The sequence below is a fragment of the Theropithecus gelada genome, chromosome 1, assembly GCF_003255815.1.
Source record: "Theropithecus gelada isolate Dixy chromosome 1, Tgel_1.0, whole genome shotgun sequence".
In the NCBI taxonomy this organism is placed as follows: domain Eukaryota; kingdom Metazoa; phylum Chordata; class Mammalia; order Primates; family Cercopithecidae; genus Theropithecus; species Theropithecus gelada.
Window position 1 is genome coordinate 41353788 of NC_037668.1, and position 23497 is coordinate 41377284.

The 23497-nt window shown below is 47.4% G+C and overlaps 1 protein-coding gene across 1 annotated transcript; it reads left to right on the forward strand.

The window, feature by feature from the left end:
- Positions 1 to 712: 712 nt before the first annotated feature.
- On the forward strand, positions 713 to 23224 carry AADACL4 (arylacetamide deacetylase like 4). The gene is made up of 4 exons (XM_025368755.1): positions 713 to 880; positions 6756 to 6972; positions 17962 to 18025; positions 22100 to 23224. The coding sequence occupies exons 1-4, from the start codon at positions 713 to 715 to the stop codon at positions 22872 to 22874; spliced, it is 1224 nt and encodes a 407-aa protein (XP_025224540.1). The 3' UTR covers positions 22875 to 23224.
- The last annotated feature ends 273 nt before the right edge of the window (positions 23225 to 23497 follow it).

Genomic DNA, 23497 nt, shown 5'->3' on the forward strand with positions numbered 1-23497 from the left:
TCTCTCTTAAAAGAAAGTAATGTGGATAAAAATTGTCCCCAAACCAGCCCTTGGCATCATTTTTAGAGGCGGAATATGAGGCTGGATAAAGCTCAGTGTTGCCTGCAATGGCATTCCTCTCTCCCGTCCCAGGACCCCAGAAGATTATTACTACCAGAAAACAAGCCAGTCTTTGCCCTGGTCTGGCCAGAGGCCCAGAGCGTGCATAGGCGGTGACCTAGTGAGACCTTGTTTCAAAAAGCAAAACGAAGCTGAGGTTCGGGCGGTTAGCGAGGGAGCTGGGCTGAGATGTGCTGTGCTCACCCTAACCACACCCTGACGAGGAAAGCTGGCCAAGTCTCCTATCTTACAGTTGAAGGATCAAGCCCTGGAGGCCTATACAACCCTAGATCTTTTTCTAGCGTTCCCAGGAGCTGAGATGCCCATTTGAGCCTGATCTTCCTGAAGATCTTTGGGAAACTCACCTTCCAGGACTCCCCATGAGGGGCAGTATTGATTTTTCTGGGTCTCCACATTGCTTAGGGAAACAGGTTCCTCCAGCTCCCATTGGCCCTTTTGTGCCTCTCCTGAGAAGCCAAGTCAGGCCACTGTGTCAGGCTTAGCCCAGAGAGAGTGGGGTGGAGGAGGTGGAGGGTGTAACCCAGGCAGGTCCTCTTCATAGAAGCTCTCAGGCAAGCTCCTCAGGGCAGCAGCTCCTCGAGGCCCCAGGAGCATGGCTCTCCCATGGCTAGTGCTACTCTTGGCATTGCCCATTTTTTTCCTGGGAGTCTTTGTCTGGGCTGTCTTTGAGCACTTCCTCACCACGGATGTCCCTGCTACCTTGCAGCATCCTGCCAAGTTGAGATTCCTGCACTGCATATTCCTCTACCTGATCACTTTGGTGAGTTTACTCTCAGGCTACGTCATAACCTCGGGCTCCTTCTCTTGTTCTCGGTAGCTTACCCTCTTTTCCCTCTTTCACTTCCCTTCTGTCTCTCTCTCTCTTCAGACTCCCTCAAGATAGACGTGTCTCTTCTGTATCTGCTATTCTGTTTCCCTCTCCCTCTCCTCCCTTCATTCCTTCTCCCTTCCCATAGCCTGCCTGCCTTTCTTCCTCCCTCCCTCCCTCCCTCCCTTCCTTCCTTCCTTCCTTCCCTCCCTCCTTCTCTCCCTCTCTTCTTTCCTTTTCTCCCTCCCTCTCTCCTTCCTTCATTCTCTCTCTTCCTCCATATCTCCTTCCCTCCCTCCCTCTCTGCCTTCCTTCCTTCCTTCCTTCCTTCTTTCCTTCCTTCCTTCCCTCCCTTCTTCCTTTTTCCTTCTTTCTTTCCCTCCCTCCCTCCTTCCTCCTTCCTCCTTCCCTTTCTCCTTCCTTCATTCTCTCTCTTCCTCCCTATCTACTTCCTTGCCTCCCTCCCTCCCTCATTAGTTCGTTCCCTCCCTCCCTCCCTTCCCTCCCTCCCTTCCTTCCCTCCCTCCCTTCCTCCTTTTGTTTCTTTCTTCCTTCCTCTCTCCTGATCTCTCTAACTCCCTTCCTTTCTTCCTTCAGCATCAAATATTTACCAAGTGCCAATCACTGGGCTTTATTCTGAGAATTCAAAAACAATTTCAGACCCATTTCCTGCCTTCCACAGACTTGTGGCCTGACAGCCCCTGCACCTCCTTCAGCCGCACCATCTTTCACCCTTGGTGCACTGAGTTGCCTACAGGTTGTTTCTATTTTATTTTACTTTTTAGAGACAGGGTCTTGCTCTGTTGCCCAGGCTGGAGTGCAGTGGTGCAATCATGGCTCAAGGCAGCCTCAACCTCCTGGGCTTAAGCGATCCTCCCATCTCAGCCTCCCAAGTAGCTGGGACTACAGATGTGCACCACCATGCCTGGCTAATTTTTGTACTTTTGGTAGAGACAGGGTTTCACTATGTTGCCCAGGCTGGTCTAGAACTCCTGGGCTCAAGCAATCTGCCCGCCTTGACCTCCCAAAGTGTAGGGATTGCAGGTGTGAGCCACCACCCCTGGCCTCACAGGTGTTTTTTTTCCTTAGTCCTCTCTGTAAGCCCAGTTCCACTCACAAAGCTTGATATCTGGTAGGTGCTTACCTTCGTTGATACAATCATACATGAATTCACCCAGCTTTTCTGAGTGGCCCTGCCAGCCAGGCTCTGAGCAGGGCTTAGGGGTTGGGGGTTTGGGGGGGACCAGCACACACCCAGAGCTGCAGTGGATTTGGAAACAATGGTTTGACATCTTGTTTGTGGCAGGCAACCTAAGTTAACCCCAGTGTCCCAACCCTGGGTGGAGACCTCATAGAAGCCAAACAGCTCCTGCTGATCGCAGGGCAGCTGTGGAGGAGGATGAGGGGACCATGCTTAACTGACAGCAGGGCTTAGCAATAAGGAACACAGACAGCAGCCGGACTGCCTGAGTGTGTCCCAGCTCTGCCACTCACTCACTGTGCGGTCCTGCACCGTTTACTTAACCGCTCTGTGTCTCAGTTTCCTCATCCGGGAGGGTTAATATGTTTAGAGATGTTTCGTCAAATCATAAAATACGTTTCTGTGCGACTGGAAGTGTTCCCCGCGGGTAACAAAAACATTCTCTAAAAGATCGCTTTTAGAGAAATGAACAAGTTCAGTGTGCGATGGCAGCGATGCTACTGACTCAAGGAGACAGGGCAAGGATGTAGGAAGTACTCTTGTCTCTCTCATTTGGAGAATGCAACCAGCCTGGAATTAGGTGGTCTCAAGCCAGTGGCTGCAATCCACGTGGAGTTACTGGTTGGGTTAGAGCCCCAGGACAAGGGACTCTGAAACAAGGGAAATTGAAGCCCAGGACTTAAAACGGGGGCCTAAGATGTTCAGATGGCCCAGAGAAATGGTGATTTTTTTAACCTGCCGTGTTTCTCCTCAAAAGTAGTCCAGAAGCTAAGCATCTACTGATGACAGCTGCTACGGGCTGCCCACGGGAGACTCTGAGATGGGTCTGCAGCCACTGAAAGGGTGGATTCAGCTTGTGGCGTCCTCTCTCGATCGCCCCAGCACTGGGGCCTCCCGGGGCACACTGCCCATGGTGGGGTGATGATGATGAGGATGAAGACATGCAGTAGTGAATGTTCATTGGGTTCCAGAGGACAGATAGACAACACAGGAGCAAGAAGTTTAGGGAGCACAAGGAAAAAGCTAAAAAGAGTCTATGGCCAGGAAATCAAGAGCTTTGTTTTGGTATCAGACCGCCCTCTGCTTGAACTGCTGGGCCCAAGAGATCTGCCTGCCTCGGCCTCCCAAACTGTTAGGATTACAGACATGAGCCACTGCACCCAGCCACTATTGCTTTTCTTTTGTTTTTTTTTGAGACGGAGTCTCGCTCTGTCACCCAGGTTGGAGTGCAATGGTGAATTTTCAGCTCACTGCAACCTCTGCCTCCCATATTCAAGCGATTCTTCCACCTCAGCCTACCCAGTAGCTGGGACTACAGGTGCGTGCCACCATGCCTGGCTAATTTTTTGTATTTTTTGTAGAGATGGGGTTTCACCATGTTAGCCAGGATGGTCTCAATCTCCTGACCTTGTGATCCGCCCACCTCAGCCTCCCAAAGTGCTGGGATTACAGATGTGAGCCACTGCACCCGGCCTGGTTTTCTTTTAAAGGGCAAACGATGCAATATTTGTCAAGGAGTTTCACCAGCTATCTAAAATTCTGGACCTCAGATATTTCTTTTCTTTTCTTTTCTTTTTTTTTGAGATGGAGTCTCACTCTGTCACCCAGGCTGAAGTGCAGTGGCATGATCTTAACTCACTGCAACTGTCACCTTCCAGGTTCAAGTAATTTTCCCACCTTAGCCTCTCGAATTGCTGGGACCACAGGCATGCACCACCACGCCTGGCTTTTCTTTTCTTTTTTTTTTTAAATTTTTTGTAGAGATGGGGTTTCTCCATGTTGTCCAGGCTGGTCTTGAACTCCTGGGCTCAAGCAATCTGCCTACTTTGGCCTCCCAAAGTACTGGGATTACAGGTGTGAGCCACCGTGCCCGGCCACTGGACCTCAGATATTTTTAAAATCTCGATACTCCCATGTATAATCTTAATAATCAGTTTTCCTCTCTGCCTCTGTCCTGTTACCAGCTATAGAAAATGTGGGCTCTGGCCGGGCGCAGTGGCTCAAGCCTGTAATCCCAGCACTTTGGGAGGCCGAGACAGGCGGATCACAAGGTCAGGAGATCGAGACCATCCTGGCTAACCCCGTGAAACCCCGTCTCTACTAAAAAATACAAAAAACTAGCTGGGCGAGGTGGCAGGCGCCTGCAGTCCCAGCTACTCGGGAGGCTGAGGCAGGAGAATGGCGTAAACCTGGGAGGCGGAGCTTGCAGTGAGCTGAGATCCGGCCACTGCATTCCAGCCTGGGTGACAGAGCCAGACTCCGTCTCAAAAAAAAAAAAAAGAAAAAAAAAAAAAAAAAGAAAATGTGGGCTCAGAATTGGAAAACCAAACCAAAACCGAAACAATGTAACTTTGTGGCGTAGCTAGTGGCCATCACACAGTGCAGTGTGATGTTACACCTCCCAAGGTAGTGGATGCCTATGGAGGTTTAACATCACACTGCATTGTTCCAAATCCCCTAAACAAACATTTCTTGTTCTAGATGCTGGAGACAGAGGGGAAGGTGCTGAGACCTTAGATCATGAGAAGCATTTGATTTGGTGGTAGGAATAAACATGGGTGATCATATCCACACAGTAACGCCCTAGAGGAGTTCTAAAGAAATCTTTAGAGACAGAGGTTGCAGTGAGCTGAGAATGCGCCACTGCACTCCAACCTGGGCGACAGGGTACTGAGGGCCTCCAAGAAGGCAGTGGCCATTACTATGAGAGGGAGGAGGATGGCCCCACGTGAACATAACCCTTGAGCCTGGATACAAAAGTCAGTTTGGTGTCTAACCACCTGCTGAATAGGTAAGAAAGCCTCCCAGGAAACAAAGAGAGGCATGGAGAAGCCCACAGTGTGTGGGCAAACAGGGCAGATAGCTGGGGAGATTAGGGCTGGGGCCAGCCTACCCCGACAACAGGCACCACGACTTAGGGAGCTCACAGCTGAGTAGGTGAAGATCCATGCTGGCGCAACATAGAGGCCTGGGGTTTTCAGATGTGGGTCAGTTGATGGGAAAAGCAGGTGACCTGCACCTTGCGGATCAACTCATTCTTCTCCAACTAAAGCAGTGAAATCATTATTTTGTTTGGAGTTCCTTTAGGAGGACCTCTTCATGGAGGGAACCCCACTGGGGTAGTCCGTGGGACCTTGGACAAGACCCAGTGGCTGCAAGCAAGAGAAAGAGTGGGGCTCGCACTGGCCAGGACCCACTGGGGAGACACTCTGTGTAGGTGGTCACATCCCATCCTCACACCTCATCCTTGGATCATACACACCATGCCTCTCATTTTGTAAACAAGGGAAATTGAAGCTCACAGACAGTGACGCCCAAGGCTTTTCAGTTCATTGGACTTTGGGTTCAGACTTGAGCTTGGATAGGCTTGGCTCTGAAACCCAAGCTCTTTCTTGTTTAGCAGTTGAGAACACAAATTTTGCATCTTACTTGTTGAACCCTGGGCAAGGGACTTGGGCAAGGAACTTGACCTTGGCATGTCTTAATTTCCTGATTTGTAAAATGGAGCTGATAATTGTGCCTGACTTAGAAAGGTTGCTAAGAAGTTTAATCAAGTTAATGATCCAAGCCACTTGGGCCAGTACTGGCACATTGTAAATGTCTAATAAGTATCAGCTGTTCTTGTTCTTGTCATTCTTATCATCCTTTGCTGTTTTCCTTATGACAAAGACACACTCCAAATGTGAGGTCTGTGGGAGAGATTATCCAGAATCGCTGAAATGTACTTAGTACATGAAATATGACACCTTGTAACTATATTTTGAAATATTCAGATGCTGAATTGTTTATAAGTAGAGTGACCATATTAGTTTAAAAACACATTACTCCCTTGACTCGAGCCCACAACAGACATCCCTAATTGCTCACGTTGCTCTTTTTCGTTGAACACGGACACAGTCAGGAATCCTTCCTAACCCAGAAGAATGATGTGTTGATACAGGTGAGGAACTATCTTTGCATCCCAGGCAGGGGAGAGTCCAGCACAGAACTATAGAGAGGGAAGTTGCCGGCCAGTTGCCTTGGCCAATTGGCTTTTCTTTTTTTTTTTTCCCCCCCGAGACGGAGTCTCTCTCTGTTGCCAGCCTGGAGTGCAGTGGCACGACCTCGGCTCACTGCAACCTCTGACTCCCAGGTTCAAGCGATTCTCCTGCCTCAGCCTCCCGAATAGCTGGGACTACAGGTACTTGCCACCACACCCAGCTAATTTTTGTAATTTTAGTAGAGAGGGGGTTTCACCATGTCAGCCAGGATGGTCTTGATCTCCTGACCTCGTGATCTGTCCACCTCAGCCTCCCAAAGTGCTGGAATATCAGGCGTGAACCACCGCGCCCAGCCAACAATTGACTTTTCTAAGTCAGTGGCTTCTTTCCAGTCAGCCCCAAGCTAGGCTACCCTTTGGCAAATTCACATCATTATTTCATCAAGAGCCCTTGGGAAGAAAAGTTGGAAAACCCAGCCCCCTACCTGGTCACAATCCAGAGCCCATGGATTCCTGAAGAGCCCCCTGTACCTACAGGAGGCAGGTGAGAAACTATGAAAACATCCTAACAATTCTAAGTGTCAGGGATCCACCATCCGGATTCTAACCTCTCCTAACGTCTGGCTTTCTTTGATTACCTCCAACAGGGGAATATATTTGAGAAGCTGGGAATTTGCTCCATGCCCAAATTTATCCGGTTTTTACATGATAGCGTGAGAATTAAGAAGGACCCTGAACTTGTGGTGACCGACCTGCGTTTTGGGACGATACCCGTGAGGCTGTTCCAGCCCAAGGCAGCATCCTCCAGACCCCGGCGAGGCATCATCTTCTACCATGGAGGGGGCACAGTATTTGGGAGCCTGGGTAAGGGGCTTCCCTGTGGCTTTGCAGAGGAAGGGCCTCACTACATGCATAGCCTTCTCATGCCTCCCACAAGAACCCTTCTGCAGTAGCTTAAAGGAATCAGTTGTTGGAGATTTTTATAGCGTTAACAGCCCAGACTAAGGGCTTTGGGCTCAGGTCAGTAGATGGTGCGGCAGCCTACATGGGAAACCTTTTCTTTTCTATAATATGATAGTCTCAGTCAAGATGGGGACAGCAGTGTCACGGCGGGGCTGTCACAGAGGCTGCGGACTCCTCTCTCCCCTTTCTACTCACAGTCATTGGCCTGCCCTGTCTCATTTACAATGATTCCCAAACCCATGTATTTCCCTCTAGCTCTGCAGTATCGCCATGGCCCAAGACCCCATCCTTGCTTGCCTGCCCCCTTGCACCCCAGCCTCCCAGCCATAGGTCTTCCTGGTTCACCTCTCGCCCCTCACATCTGGTCCCCACCTAGCAGCCAGAGGGATTTTTTAAAAATGCAAGTCAGAGCTTGTCAGTCCTGCACTTAAATCTCTCCTGTGCCCTTCCATGAAACCCAAACTCCTCCCACAGCCTCGCCCGGGTCACCTGTGGTGGCCCTTACCCGTTCACTCAGCTGCAGTCCCGATACGCGTCTGTCTGCTGCAGACACTTCAGCTCCTTCTCATCACCATTCTCGACCTGCTGTTTCCTCAGCCTCAAAAGATACCCTTCCCGCCCCTGACATTGCATGGCTGACTACCCCTGCTTCTTTCAGTTGCATCTCAACTGTCCCTCCCCAGAGTGGTCTTGCTACCAGTGGGCTGGGGGATGTCCCCAAAGGCCAGTGGGACCTCCAGCTGGTGTCCCTGCTCTTGAAACTGTTGTGAGAACGAATTCAAGGACGAGTCAGAAAATAATGAAAATACAGAGATTTGTTGCAAAGGGAAAAGCACACACTCAAGAAAAGGGAGTGGGGTGGACTCAAGAGAGACAGGCACGAAGAAACGCTACCTTTATGCGTTTCTTTAACCAAGGGGTGGGCTCTTCATGAACATTCTTGGAAAAAGATGAAGTTTTCTCAGAACTGTGGTGCCACCCATTTGTACACCAAATACAGTGTCCCCATAACTGTCCTGGTGCTGGTGGGTGTGTGTTTAATATGTTAATGAACACATAAGGAGGTCCTAGGAGAAACCCGGGTCCAATCCAGTGCCATGTTGGGTCCAGTGGGTCTTCGCTAGCTTGGTCCACACCCCGGCTTTTCAGGGTTTTATCAGCTTCTGCAGCTATTTCAATAGTTTCCTTTTGCTAGTCGTGTGAAACTGCTGCCTGGAATTTTCTATTCTTCTGCGACCACCCTGTATAATTTCTATCTCATTCTTTTTTTCCCCCAGAGATTTCCATCTCTTATACTTAGGGGTCGATGAGGGAGGAAGGTCTCCAGTCTTCAGTATCTACTTCCTGCTGGTTAGGGGTGTTGGCCCTGCCTAGTGTGGGCTTGGAAATCTCTGGATGCCTAGCCTATGGGTCCCAAGGTTGGGTCATCAGGAGGATCTGAATCTCAGGCAGGGATTGATCGGAATCCTGCAGGGCCATCCTTTTGACATGGAACTGTTGCAATCTATTAGGTTGGTGCGAAAGTAATTGCCGTTTTTGCCATAAAAGGCAAAAACCATTTGTGCCAACCTAATGGAAGACATAAACTTTACAAAGAGATTAAACAAGCAAGGACCCAAGATCAGAAGTAATAAGACAGCTATTAGAGGCCCCAGGAAAGGCAGGACTCATGTCACACTTGGTAGGTACCCCTGGATGGAGTCCCATGTGGTTTCAGCAATGAGGTTATTGAAATTATACAGCCGGATAGCCTGTTGGTAAAACTTGGAACTTGTAGTTCAGCTAATCCTGAATTGTTGATGTAAGAGCAACAGGTATGAACAATACGTATGGTTTATTACCACACAAACCCTTCCGAGTGGTTTATGCTCTGGTCCTGTTAGGGCCTGGTACGATGGCTTAGTAATGAGCTCAAATCCTGGGATCCAAATCCTGTAAAATCTTGGCATACCCATGAAAGTTCTAAGTTGCTTCTTTGTTTGTGGAGGTCCTGCCTTCAAGATTGTCTCCTTTCACTTGATGGACAAGGTCTGGTTCCCTGGGCTTAGAATGTGCCCTGGATATTTTACTTTACTTTAGGTTTAGAAATCTGGGCCTTGGATGAAGAGAACCTACACCCTCTGTTTCCCATGAAGTTTAGGACCTGAATGCCATTCTTCTCTGAGTCCTCTTTAGTGGGACTGCATACAAGGATAACATCCACATATTAGAGTATCCCTCCCTTTCTATCTCTAGTTCCCTTAATTCTTGTGCCAAGGGATTTCCAAACACGTGAGTCCTATCCCCAAAGCCCAGAGGCAGTACCATCCAGGTGTGCTGCTGGGAAATAGTAGTTCCAGGATTAGTCCACTCAAAAGCAAACAAATACTGAGATTCAGAGTGCAAAGAGAAGCAAAAGAAACCATCCATAAGATCTAATACCATGAACCAATTGGTGTTTCCCAGTATTTGGGTAAATATGATATAAAGATTTGGCACTATAGGATGTAAGGGAATTACGGTCTCATTAATGGCTTGTAAGTATTGAACTACTGTTTGGTTTTTGGACAGGGAGGACAGGAGTATTACAAGGAGATTGACCTGGAATCAGGAGGCCATGTTTTAACAACTTCTCAATTAGAGGTTGCAGTCCTTGCCTGCCTTCTGATTTGAGAGGATATTGATCCTTGTATGGGGAATTATTTTTGTCTTTTAAAGAGATGATCACTGACTGAGCATGTATTGCTTTGCCAGGAGTTTCTTGGTTCCATACTTGTGGGTCTACTTGAGACCTTATTTCGGTGTGTGTGTGTGTGTCTCCTGTTTTTCTGAGGCTGGCAGAACAACAAACATTGCCAATAAGGAGAGCTTTATAGGGCTTGATAAAGTGCCTTGATTTATTGGGATGGCTAGGAAGTCCCATCCCTGTAGGGGACTGGTGGGAAAAATTTTAGTTATAATAGTCACAAACCTCCTTGGAAGGCCTGAAGGTTTTTGCAAAAATCTCAGGATAAGGTTATGGCTGAAGGCAACCTAATCCTTACCTTGAGTAAAGAGCTTAAAGTAGGTACAAACGAAGATAGAATAGTTTATCTAAATAGCTTGTTTCCTCATGTGGTCCTAAGACTAACCTTTGATCATTCGTGGGCAAGACGGCCCTCTCTGGGGTAGGGGCGACCAGGTTAATTACCCACAGGTGTGTTGACTCAAGCATTTGTCAATTAATCTTTACTGAATAAATACGAGTCTCGCTGGCTGGTCAGGGCCGTGGCCGCTGACTCTTTACAGCACCTTGCTTGGTGTCTGTAAGTGACTCGGACACTCAGCTGGACTGGCAAAGCAGAATATCTGTGTCAGTGCATGTTATTCATCCGTTGTTGAGTCAGGGTCTTGCACATCCCAATAAACGAATGGGACATTCTGGCATAACTAGAAACTCATGAGTTACTATATAGTGTCCCAGCCTGCAGCTCAGGGGTAAAGTAAAGCACTTTGATTTTGGGGTGCCATCAACACCTGTGACACTGTAGCTTTTGGAGGCTAAGGGCCCAGTATGGCTGTTTAGGAGAGAGTAACTGGCCCCTGAGTCAATTACGAAATTAATATTTTTACCAGCCATGTCAAGAGTCACTGAGGCTCCTCAGTTGTGATGACCATGACTTTTGTGGGGGCTGCCAGGAACCTCAGGCCTCTTCAGTTCTCAGTTACAGCCATTATGGCATTGGGTGTCCTTGTCTTCCTTCAGAACTCAGGGCAGTCCCTTTTTCAATGGCCCTTCTGCTTGCAGTGAGGGTAGGGTCTAGGTGGGCTCCCTGGCTGGGACAGTCATTGCTTCAGTGTCCCGGCTTTTCATACATGAAGCAGTAGCCATTGCCTGCAGGTTTGCTGTTAGGCCTGTTTGACCCATCGGTGACGCCTCCATCTGGGTGACCCTCGGTGTGTGGGGCACTGGTTGCAGTGTTACAATGACGGCTATCATTTGGGCCTGCTCTTCATCCCATTGTTTGCAATGCTGGGTCTTTTCAGCCTTTTCAGCCCTCTCCCTATTATTGAATATCCCAAAAGCCACATCAAGCATTTGATTAACAGGCATTTGGAGTTCCAAAGACAATTTCTGTAATTTTATCCTGATGTTGGGCACTGACTGGCTAATAAAGGGTTCTGACAAAGAGCCATGAAGGCCTATATATATGGTATTTCAGTCAGTTTCTCCTGACATTTACAAAAAAGACCTAATCGCAAGATGGTATTAAAATTTAGGGTTTCATTCATTCTGGCCATTGCACCCTATTTTCCAACTTATATTGGGGCCAAATGGTGTTATAGAAAGAAATGAGTTTCTTCTAAGCCCATCAAGTTTAAAATTATTCCAGTTTTTAAGAATGCGTCTCAAATGGCCTTGGCTTGTTCTTGGCATGACTTGAGAGAGAAGGGGAAAATAACAGTATGGTTCCCTCATGGATGGACTGGTCCTGGCATTTTATGAAGTTCCCTTGTGATTGGCCAGCTCCATGGCCATGCCAGGGAGACAGGCATCCCAGAGGTATCCCAGTTCTCTTGGCTGGCTGCCTCAGTGTCCAGGCATCCCTGGAGCCCTACTGTCCTTGGCATCCAGGCATCCCTGGAGTCTCAGTGTTGCCCAGGCATCCATGGCCCCTGGGGCTTTGGAAATGGGAAGGTCGAGAAGGGCAAGCTGTGGGCCTGCAAGCTTGCCGATATCCATCTGAACATTTACCATCAGGTAAAGCTTGGGAGTAGAGATGATTCAGTAAGGCCAAAAAATAGGGACCTTGAAGGGACCCCCCCTTGGCATTCCAGAGAACAGTATCTAAGGGGCCTATCCTGCTGTGTCTGAAGAGTTCACTAAGCTGTTGGGTGAAGTGTGAGGAAGAAGCATGAGAAGAGAAAATCACAACAGTAGGGTTTAAAGAAAGACAAGAAGGAGAAAACATTTCCCAACTAGCATCAGTGTCTTGGCACAGCTGGTCCCTTGGGAAAACAGGAGACCCTTCCCAAGAAAAAGCCATAATGTTCCTTGAAAGCCATCCATCCACTGCCTGGTATGGGTTTTTACCCTACCACCCTCATTAGCCTCATGTCAGGGAGGTCCATGGTGCCTCAAAGCTACTCAGTGTAAGGCACGGCATGGTAGCTTATGCCTGGAATCCCAGCACTTTGGAAGGTTGAGACAGGTGGACTGCTTGAGCTCAGGAGTTCAAGACCAGCCCTGGCAACATGGTGAAACATCCCTTCTCTACAGAAAATACAAAAGTTAGCTGGGCTGGTGGGGCATGCCTGTAGTCCCAGCTACTCAGGAGGCTGAAGCTAGAGGACTGTTTGAGCCCGGGAGGCAGAGGTTGCAGTGACCTGAGATCACACCACTGCACTCCAGCCTGGGTGACAGAGAAAGACTGTCTAAAAAAAAAAAAAAAAAAAATCAAACAAACAAAAACCAAAACTACTCTGTGTAGGTTGAAAATTTCTCCGGGAGGCTGAGGCAGGAGAATGGCATAAACCCGGGAGGCGGAGCTTGCAGTGAGCTGAGATCCGGCCACCGCACTCCAGCCTGGGCGACAGAGCCAGACTCAGTCTCAAAAAAAAAAAAAAAAAAAAAAAGAAAATTTCTCATCTCTGCTTGTCGCTCATCAGGCTGAATTGGGTTTTCCAGCCTGAGGGAGCAGTGGGGAGGCAGGCTGTAGTTAGCTCCAAGAAACAACGAAGAAAGTAGTAATTCCAGAGAACAAGAGGACTCCAACTAAGGTTGGAGCAGGGCTTACCAATTGCCAGTGGTTCTAAAATGGGAGTGATGATGTCCCTGGCTGGCTTGCCACAAAGATGACACTGCTGGGCTGGGGAAGGTTCCCAAACGCCGGTGGGACATTGACCCTCCCCAGTGTTCAGACTCTTGACACTATCATGAGAATGAATTCAAGAACGAGTCAGAAAATGGTGAAAATACAGAGATTTATTGCAAAGGGAAAAGCAGATAGTCAAGAAAAGAGTGCAGGCAGACTCAAGAGAGACACGCGCAAGGATTGGGGCGGCTACCTTTATAGGTTTCTTTAACCAAGGGTTGGAATATTCATGAAAATTCCTGGAAAATGGTGGAGTTTTCTCAGAACTGTGGTGGCACCCATTTGTACACCAAATATGGGTGTCCCAGAACTGTCATGGTACTAGTGGGTGTGTGTTTAGTATGCTGATGAGCATAGAAGGAGGTCCTAGGAGAGACTCAGGTCAAATCCAGTGCCATGTTGGGTCTAGTCGGTCTTAGCCAGCTTGGTTCACACCCTGGCTTTTCAGGGTTTTATCAGTCTCTAGCTTCTGCAGTCATTTCAAGTTTCCTTTTGCTCATTGTGTAAAACTGCTACCTGGAATTGTCTTGTCTTGTCTTCTCTTCTCTTCTCCCCTTCTCTCTCTCTCTCTCTTTCCTTCCTTCCTTCCTTCCTTCCTTCCTTCCTTCCTTCCTTCCTTCCTTTCTTTTCTTTCTTTCTTTCTTTCTTTCTTTCTCTCTCTCTCTCTCTCTCTTTCTTTCTTTCTTTCTTTCTTTCTTTCTTTCTTTCTTTCTTTCTTTTTCTTTCTTTCTTTTCTTCTTTCTCTGCCTCTCTTTCTGTCTTTCCCTTTCCCTCTCCTCCCTTCCTTCCTCCCTTCCTTCTTCCTTCCTTCCCTCCCTCCCTCTTCTTTCCCTTCCTTCCTTCCTTCCTTCCTTCCTTCCTTCCTTCCTTCCTTCCTTCCTTCCTTCCTTCCTTTCTTTCCCAACCTTCTTTTCTTTCCTTTCCTTCCCTTTCCTTTCCTTTCTTTTCTCTTTCAACAGAGTCTTACTCTGTCTCCCAGGCTGGAGTGCAGTGGCACGATCTCAGCTCACTGCAACCTCCACCTCCCGGATTCAAGCGAGTCTCGTGCCTCAGCCTCCCAAGTAACTGGGATTACAGGCGCGTGCCACCATACCTGGATAATTTTTGTATTTTTAGTAGAGGCGGGGTTTCGCCGTGTTGGCCAAGCTGGTATCGAACTCCTGACATCAGGTGATCTGCCCGCCTTGGCCTCCCAAAGTACTGGGATTACACGTGTGAGCCACCACACCCGGCCTGGAATTTTCTATTCTCCTGTAACCACCCTGTGTTATTCCTGTCTTACCCTCCCGGGACATCTTATCTAAGAACTCTCCCTGCTGACTGCTGCCCTGCCCTGCACCCCTGTCTCCACTCTTGGCGCTGACGCTGCCCTGCCCTGCACCCCTGTCTCCACCCCTGGCTTCATCTTTGTTAATTTTCTTCAGGTGCTTGACATAGTCGGAGCTCATTTTGTTCTTTCATGGGTTTCCTTATTTAGTACTTGATTCCCCCCATTAAAAATGAAGAGTGCAGGAAGTTTTGTTTGTTGCTGGATCACCAGTGCCTGTTGTTTTCATTTTTTGAATTGAATGAATGAATGCACGAATAAATAGATGGATGGGGGAACAAGTGGATGAAAGGATGAGCTTGCGAATGAACAAATGGATATGGATGTATGGATGGATGCATGGACACACGCGAGAAAAATTTGCCCATAGGAAAAGGCGGGTTTCTCCCGGTGCATAACTTCCTGGAGATTAGGATGTACTGACACTTAGTGGTGGAAGTGACGATGGACATTCTCTTGCGGGATCTGTTGTCATGGGAACAGAACCCAGTTCCTGGCCTCATGGACCTGACAGTCACCTGAGGGAGCTGGACACTGAAGTTACTGCAGATCATGACAATACAGGTGGCATGGAGAATGACTCACAGCATCATTCCGATTTAGCTCTTCTCATCAGAGAAGTCAGATTTGAGCTCAGGCTCAATGGATGAGGAGGATCTGGCCCTTTGGAAGCTGGAGAAGAGCCTTCTAAGAGAGGGTCGGGGCTAGAGGGAGACACTTGCTTCAGGCTTCAGATTCAGTGGATGCCAAAACATTCATTCATCAAGATAAGTAATATTTTAAGGCAATGTTTAAAAAACCAAATATGAATGCAAAACAATTATGATGAACAAAATGTCAAAATGTATACACAGGCAGGACCCAACAGGGCAGAGCAAGTGTGCAAGTGAAAAGTAGAAGCCTGTGGCCGGGCACGGTGGTTCATGCCTGTAGTCCCAGCACTTTGGGAGGCCAAGGCTGGCGGATCACGAGGTCAGGAGATCAAGACCATCCTGGCCAACACGGTGAAACCCCGTCTGTACTAAAAATACAAAAAAATTAGCCAGGCGTGGTAGCGGGTGCCTACAGTCCCAGCTGCTCAGGAGGCTGAGGCAGGAGAATGGCATGAACTCGGGAGGCGGAGCTTGCAGTGAGCCGAGATTGCACCACCATACCCCAGTCTGGGTGACAGAGTGAGACTCCATCTCAAAAAAAAAAAAAAAAAAAAAAGAAAAGAAAAGTAGAAGCCTGTTTATACACACACACACACACACACACACACACACATATATATATATATATTTTTTGAGACGGAGTCTCGCTCTGTCACCCAGGCTGGAGTGCAGTGGCCGGATCTCAGCTCACTGCAAGCTCTGCCTCCCGGGTTTACGCCATTCTCCTGCCTCAGCCTCCCAAGTAGCAAGGACTACAGGCGCCCGCCACCTCGCCCAGCTAGTTTTTTGTATTTTTTAGTAGAGATGGGGTTTCACCGTGTTAGCCAGGAAGGTCTCGATCTCCTGACCTTGTGATCCACCCGCCTCGGCCTCCCAAAGTGCTGGGATTACAGGCTTGAGCCACCGCACCCGGCCCTGTACACATATACTTTTTAAGGACAGGGTCTTGCACTGTCACCCAGGCTGGAGTGCAGTGGCGTGATCACAGCTCACTGCAGCGTCCAACTCTTGGGCTCAAGCAATCCTTCTGCTTCAGCCTCCCAAGTAGCGGGACCATAGGCAGGCACCACCACCCCCAGGTAATTATGTATTTGTTTGTTTGTTTATTTATTTTGAGACAAGGTCTCACTCTGTTGTCCAGGCTGGAGTGCAGTGATACAATTATGGCTCACTGCAGCCTCAACTTCCTGGGCTCAGGTGATCCTCCTGCCTCAGCCTCCTTAGTAGCTGGGACCACAGGCATGTACCACCATGCCTGGCTAAGTTTTAAATTATATGTAGAGACGGGGTCTCCCTGTGTTGCCAGGCTGGTCTTGAACTACTGGGCTCAAGTGATGCCCCCCCCTTGGCCTTCCAAAGTGTTGAGATTACAGGAGTGAGCCACTGTGCCTGGCCTAATTATTTTTACAGAGACAGGGTCTTGCTGTATTGCCCAGCCTGGTCTCTAACTCCCGGGCTCAAGTGGTCCTCTTGCCTTGGCCTCCCAAAGTGTGGGATTACAGGTGTGAGCCACTGCACCCAGCCAAGCCTATTTAAAATTTTGATATTTTGGTCATCATGAAATTTTTTGGCATTAATTGTGATTTCTTAATTGCATCCAAATGTTATTTTTTCTGTATGGCTGAGTGTTGTGGGGCCCCCTTGATTGTGCATCTAAGGCGGATATCTTGCCTACCTCACCCTAGTCCCGGCCCTATTGAGTCTAAGTGGAAGGGGCAGTAAGTGCAAATCTCTGAAACGGGAATGACCTGACATGCTTGGGAAAGGAATGTCTGGGTTACATTGGGAAGATGACACCCAGATTGGCCCCGATCATGGCTAGCAGAGGTCTCCACTTTGGCTGGGCCTTAAAATCACCTGGGAATTTTAAAGTCATATCCACACCCAGGTCGTACCGCAGGCTAAATGGGCAGGACCCAGACATCAGCATTTTTTTTTTTTTTTTTTTTGAGATGGAGTCTTGCTCTGTCACTCAGGCTGGAGTGCACTGGTGTGATCTCTGCTCACCACAACCTCTGCCTCCCAAGTTCAAGCAATTCTTCTGCCTGAGCCTCCTGAGTAGCTGGGACTACAGGCATGTGCCACCATGCCTGGCTAATTTTTGTATTTTTAGTAGAGATGGGGTTTCACCATATTGGCCAGATTGATCTCAAACTCCTGACCTCATGATCCACCTGCCTTGGCCTCCCAAAGTGCTGGGATTACAGGCGTGAGCCAGGGCATCAGTATTTTGAAACAGCTCATCAGATGACTGCAATGTGCACCCAGGACTGAGACCTACTAGCACGGAAACTTCAACTTAGGGGCTGACTGCTCCGACTCAATTTAGACCCCTCTGTGCCTCTGGCTCCATTCAGAACCATTGTCACCTCCGTCAAAGAGCATTAATGAAGCATGTACCTACTTCAGCAACCTTCCCCACACCCTGAATTACCTGGTATGATTTAGAAAATCCTGATGCCTGAGCTTCCACCCTAGAGATTCTTATTTAATTGGTTTGAGGTTTAGCCTGGGCCTGAGGACTTGTAAAAACTCCCTGGTACCTCTATGTATGGCTGAAGTTGAGAATGACTGAATTAGAAGTGTATTTGGCAGTGATTCTATGTCTGCCACTGTGCTAGTGTGTTCTACGTACTCGTATGAATGGACCTGCCTCTGAGAACTTCATATGCACCACTCTACTAATAGAAACATCTTGTCCAACCCTTGTTTATTTCTTGATCAATATAAATATATAGTTATTATTAATATCCTAGGGCAGGCATGCCTAACTTCCCTTGGTTTTGTCCATTTCAGATCACTAAGATTGCCAGGTTCCTGGTTTCCTCCACTGTAAAATAAATGTTGCAGAAAGTGAGCCCCAAGGTGCATTTGAGCCCCAAAATTCAGGAAGCTGGGGACAGATGTCTGATTTGGCCTGGCTTGTTGGCTCTGCCCAGGCAGAGGAGGCAAGGACAGAAACAGAGAGGATGCCACACCCTACACCAAGATTGTCAGCTGGCTCTTCCTGGGGGCTGTGATGAGATGGTCTGGGTCCTACTCATGGGCTGCTGCTCTGACTGTTTTTGTCTTGCAGATTGTTACCATGGCCTGTGCAATTATCTGGCCCGGGAGACTGACTCTGTACTTCTGATGATTGGGTGAGTTGCTGGAGACAGCTGGTAGGTTCAACAGGGGTGAGAGGAGATAGGGTAAGTTCATGGGTGATTTGTAGATCAGAGAGGCTCTAACTCCCACGAGACAACTCTTGGACACGCATCCACAGAGACGGGTGCGGCAGTGCTCGAAAGAGCAAAAACCTGGAAACAACCCTCATGTCCATGAACAGGGGCATGCACGAATAAACCACACTATAGCAACTGTTAGATTACATAGCCATGAAGATATAGAATGCTCCATAGCTATTTAAATAAATGAACTAGAAAGGTGTACCATATTGCAAATGAATCTTAGTAGTATAAAACTAAGTGAAACATTTTCAAAAAATTACATAAAGCCTGATACTCATTTTGCAAAGGTAAAAACATCAAAACCAAAAGAATACTTCTGAGGAATACACATAGACACAATAAGATAATGTAACATAGAAAGAAAAAAATGATAGATACAGGATTCAGGGTAACCATTCATTAAGTTGGGGGAGAAGCAAAATGGCATGATGGTGGGTTTGGTGAAGGTGATGGTTAAGATTCTAGCTGTTGTTTGGGGTGATGGCTCTGCAGGTGCTTATTGCATTGTTAAAAACCAACTAAGCTTCTGATCCTGCAGGAACTAGTGTTGAGAGTGTCTTAAGATACAACCCTGGTCCTATAAAAACAAAAGGGAGATGGGGGCATCTTTAGAGTGGATGGAGGGGGCAGTAAGGGCTACTCACTAGGATTCTGGTTCTTGGCCCAAGAGATCTCACATCACTGGGAAAGAGTTTAGAGAAGGCCAGTGAGATAAATTGAAATCTGCCTTTTTAGATTCTGCCTCTACAATGGACCTCCTCAAACCTTAGCTGCCCATAGGCTTTGGTAGACAGAATAACTGTGTGACTTAAACAAAGTCACTTAACATCTCTGGTCCTCTCTGATGAGATTGAGGAAGCCAGTACTTTCTAGTATTCATCAACATACCTCCCAGGTGGCTTACCATTGTGTCTGAAATTGCACCATTACAGTCTATGTCACCAAAGACCTTTGTGATAATAAAAACATCCCTTGAACAGGTAGCACATAAAGGTATCAATAAGCACCTGCATTAATACATTGTAGAAAATTCCTTAGGATACCATTATCCCAGATACTTAGACCCGGTGCATGGGCCAGGGCAGTTTTGATAGAGTGGCTGATGGAGCTGCATGCACAGATAAGGGCTTCTAGGAGGCTGCAAGGAGACAGTAGCTGGGAGGAGACTCCCTGAGACACACTGAAGGAGGGGAGATGTCTAAGGCCTGGTTGGGACTCCCTACCCGAGGTCTTGGGGAAGATGGGTCTTTTGATCCTTGGTTCTGCAAAGCCTTTACCTCTGGGTGAGTTTCTTAGTTTGGGCTGCTATAACAAATTACCATAGATGGGGTAGCTTAAACAACATGTTGATTTCTCACAGTTTTGGAGGCTACAAGTCCAGGATCAGGGTGTCAGCATGGTTAGGCTCTGGTGAAGACCCTTTTCCAGACTGTAGACTGCCAGCTTCTCCTTATATCCTAACATGGCAGAAAGAGAAGCCAGAGAGCTCTCTAAAGCCTCCTTCACAAGGGCACTAATCCCATTTATGAGGGCTCCACCCTCATGACCTGATCGCTTTCCTAAGGCCCCACTTCCTAATACCCTCACATTGCAGTGTAGGATTTCAACACAGGAATTTTAGGGGGACATACACATTCAACCTATCACAGTGAGCAAGAGAGGAGTGCAGGGAGACACAGGAGAATTTCTGCCTCTTTCTGGCAGGTCAGAGATTTTGCCCATAGAAAGCACCTAATATTTGTTATCCCCTTCATCATGTTGGAGTCATATGTTCAACATTTAGTGAGGAGTATTCATTTCTAGAAATGGGAAAATGAAAGCTGAGGTTTGTACTCACTGCTACCAGGTGCAGGGGCTACCTCCCTGCAAGGACCCTCTGAGAAGCATGTGTTTTGCCTGAGCTTAAATGGGAACCTGCTTTGATAACATTGATAGATTTATCAATATATTGACCATCTAGGAAATGGGCAATAAGATTACTGGGCGATAATTGTTTCCTAGATGGGTACTATATTATGCTGCGATCAATCAAATCCTATTTTGAAAGATGAGGTGTTAAATTAACTTTTAAAGGAAACAAAATTCAAGGTCTAAGGGAAGGCAGTGGTTTTCAGACTAGTTCTTTTGAGCCCTAGGGTTCCCTGTGATGTCTTAGAGGCAGCTATGGAAGTCAAAAAAGAAGGAGAAAGAATGAGAGCTTATGTTGCTTACCCTTGGGCAAAACCAGAACAATTGCATTTGTTTATTTTATACAGTGGGGTTCTTGCATCATTTTTTTCTTCTAAGAAAAAAAAAAAATTGTTGTTCTAAGTTGAAAGCCACTAGTCTAAGATGTTATTTTTCCTTATGAGCTTCTTCCAAATTTAATGTGATAATTAAAATATACCTTTTTGATGTTTTCTTTTCTTTTTCTTTTTTTTTTTTTGAAATGGAGTCTCGCTCTGTCTCCCAGGCTGGAGTGCAGTGGCACAATCGTGGCTCACTGCAACCTCCGCCTCCTGGGTTCAAGTGATTCTCCTGCCTCAGCCTCCCGAGTGCCTGGGATTACAGGCTCCTGCCATCACACCCTGCTAATTTTTGTATTTTTAGTAGAGATGGGGTTTCCTCATGTTGGCTAGGCTGGTCTTGAATTCCTGAGATTGAGTGATCCTCAGCCTCCCAAAGTGCTAGGATTGTGGACGTGAGCCACCACCCAGCCTGGATGTTTTCAATGATAGATTGTAAGAATAGAAAAGATGATTAGCAACAACTTCAACTTAACATTTAAGAGAACAATTGTTTAGATAAACTCTCTGTTCCAATCAGTTAAGCCAAACTATTTCTATTTTTTTATTCCTTTCTATTATCTTAATCTCAATTTATGCATTAATTAGCTTGTTCATTACTGTATTTAAAAGCTCATTTTAAAGTTCCTTTTCTTTGCCCTTGAATTTCTTTGAGGAGACATACTTTGGAAACCAAACCTCAGGATACTTAAGACCAACCCCCTAGTGTTCTTCACCAGCCACTGGCACCTGGGTCTTCTGCAGCTTGAGCTGTGGATTTCTGGGCTAGCTTTCCGTCTCTACACTGCACCTTCAGTTTCACTCCCTGCCCCTCTCACCTCCCACACTGGAGTGCAGTGGTGTAATCACAGCTCACTGCTGCCTCAACCTTCTGGGCTCAAGCAATCCTCCTGCCTCAGCCTCCTGGGTAGCTGAGACTACAGATGTGTGCCACCATGCATGCCTAGCCAATTTTTTTAAATTAGATTTTTTGTTTTTGAGATAGAGTCTGGTTCTGTCGCCCAGACTGGAGTGCAGTGGCACGATCTAGGCTCACGGCAAGCTCCGCCTCCTGGGTTCAGGCCTTTCTCCTGCCTCAGTCTCCTGAGTAGCTGGGACTACAGGTGCCTGCCTCCACGCCTGGCTAATTTTTTGTATTTTGTTTAGTAGAGATGGGGTTTCACCATGTTAGCCAGGATGGTCTCAATCTCCTGACCCTGTGATCTGCCTGCTTCAGCCTCCCAAAGTGTTGGGATTACAGGCGTGAGCCACCGTTCCCGGCCTAGATTTTTGATTAAAAAAAAAAATTCTGCCTGACAGTAACTTTCTCTTGACTTAACTTTAGTGTTCTCTCTCCCTTTCTCTACAGACAGGCAGTGGGATTGGTAGTGGTTTCATCTGACTTTTTTTTCAGCCATTGCTGGTTGTTTTGCTCCCAAAGCAAATAGCTTCAATGAAAACAAAGTTGCATCACTTCATATGGAGTTTATGGGAAGCTGACAGGGCACAGGTTTGGAGTGAAGAATCCTGGCCTGTATGACTCTAGGCAGGTTCCTCACATGCTCATAGGAAGACAATGGGGATGAAATCCTTACTTCATAGGCTTATTCTGAGGATTTAATCAGACACAGTCTTGTAAGGGGGTTGAGGATTCTGTTGAAACAGTTCCCTAGCAACACTGTCCACACTGGCGTCCTGTTGCTCCCTGTTTTCCTTTTAGGTACCGCAAGGTTCCTGACCACCATTCCCCCGCCCTTTTCCAAGACTGCATGAATGCCTCCATTCACTTCCTGAAGGCCCTGGAAACCTATGGGGTGGACCCCTCCAGGGTTGTGGTCTGTGGAGACAGCATCGGAGGCGCAGTGGTGGCTGCCATCACCCAGGCCTTGGTGGGCAGATCAGATCTTCCCCGGATTCGAGCTCAGGTTCTGATTTACCCATTAGTCCAGGTATTCTGTCTGCAGTTGCCGTCCTATCAGCAGAACCAGAATGTCCCATTCCTTTCCCGGAAGTTCTTAGTGACTTCTGTGTGTAACTATCTGGCCATTGACCTCTCCTGGCGTGATGCCATCTTGAACGGCACTTGTGTACCCCCAGATGTCTGGAGGAAGTACGAGAAGTGGCTCAGCCCTGACAACATCCCCAAGAAATTTAAGAACAGAGGCTACCAACCCTGGTCTCCCGGCCCTTTTAATGAAGCTGCCTATTTAGAAGCCAAACATATGCTGGATGTAGAAAATTCACCCCTGATAGCAGATGATGAGGTCATTGCTCAACTGCCTGAGTCTTTCCTGGTGAGCTGTGAGAATGACATACTCCGTGATGACAGCTTGCTCTATAAGAAGCGCTTGGAGGACCAAGGGGTCCGTGTGACATGGTACCACCTGGAGAATGGTTTTCACGGATCCATTCTCTTTTTTGATAAGAAGGCTCTCTTTTTCCCATGCTCCCTGAAGATTGTGAATGCTGTAGTCAGTTATGCAAAGGGCATATGATGGTAACCCTGGGCCCCAAGGAGGCGGGGGCAAGTATGGACTCTACCAGAAATTGGGTGCTTTAGTGAGTTCTATTTTATTGGCTAAAGAGGTGCTACATCAATGCTTGGGTCAGCTGGGAAGGGTGAGAAGTAAGCTAAGAGTCTTGCTTAGTATTCAAGAAAATCCAAACTGTGTCTGTTTCCTTCCAGCACTAACAATGTCCAGTGCTGGATCTAGCAACATTCGCTAACATTCCCACTCAGGTGAAATAAATATCAAAAGGAGAACAAAATGCCTTTAAAAATTTCTCAAAGCCCCAACATATAAGATCTGTGCAGAATAAATGCCAACAACTCATCATACTGTCAGTGGTGAATCTATATCCATGATGACAAAGCATAGCTGGAGGGGGCATCTAATTGTTCCTGCGGTCAAAGGTCACTGGGTCAAATCTCGAATTTGATTGGCTCCAGTTGGTCTGAGAAATGCTGTTGCAATGAAATTCTACCCTTGACATGGCCACCCTTGGGCTGGACTAAATGAAGATCCCAGAAGGGATTATGGGAAAGAGAGAGACAGGGAAAGAGGCAAGAGGAAAGGAACAGAATAAAAGGGTGGACTCTGGGGAGCTGTGAGCTTTG

Coding starts and splice junctions, on each gene's coding strand:
- AADACL4 (XM_025368755.1), top strand. CDS start 713: ATGGCTCTCCCATGGCTAGTGCTACTCTTGGCATTGCCCATTTTTTTC. Junction 881..6,755: donor TCCTCTACCTGATCACTTTG/GTGAGTTTACTC, acceptor TACCTCCAACAG/GGGAATATATTTGAGAAGCT. Junction 18,026..22,099: donor TCTGTACTTCTGATGATTGG/GTGAGTTGCTGG, acceptor TTTTCCTTTTAG/GTACCGCAAGGTTCCTGACC.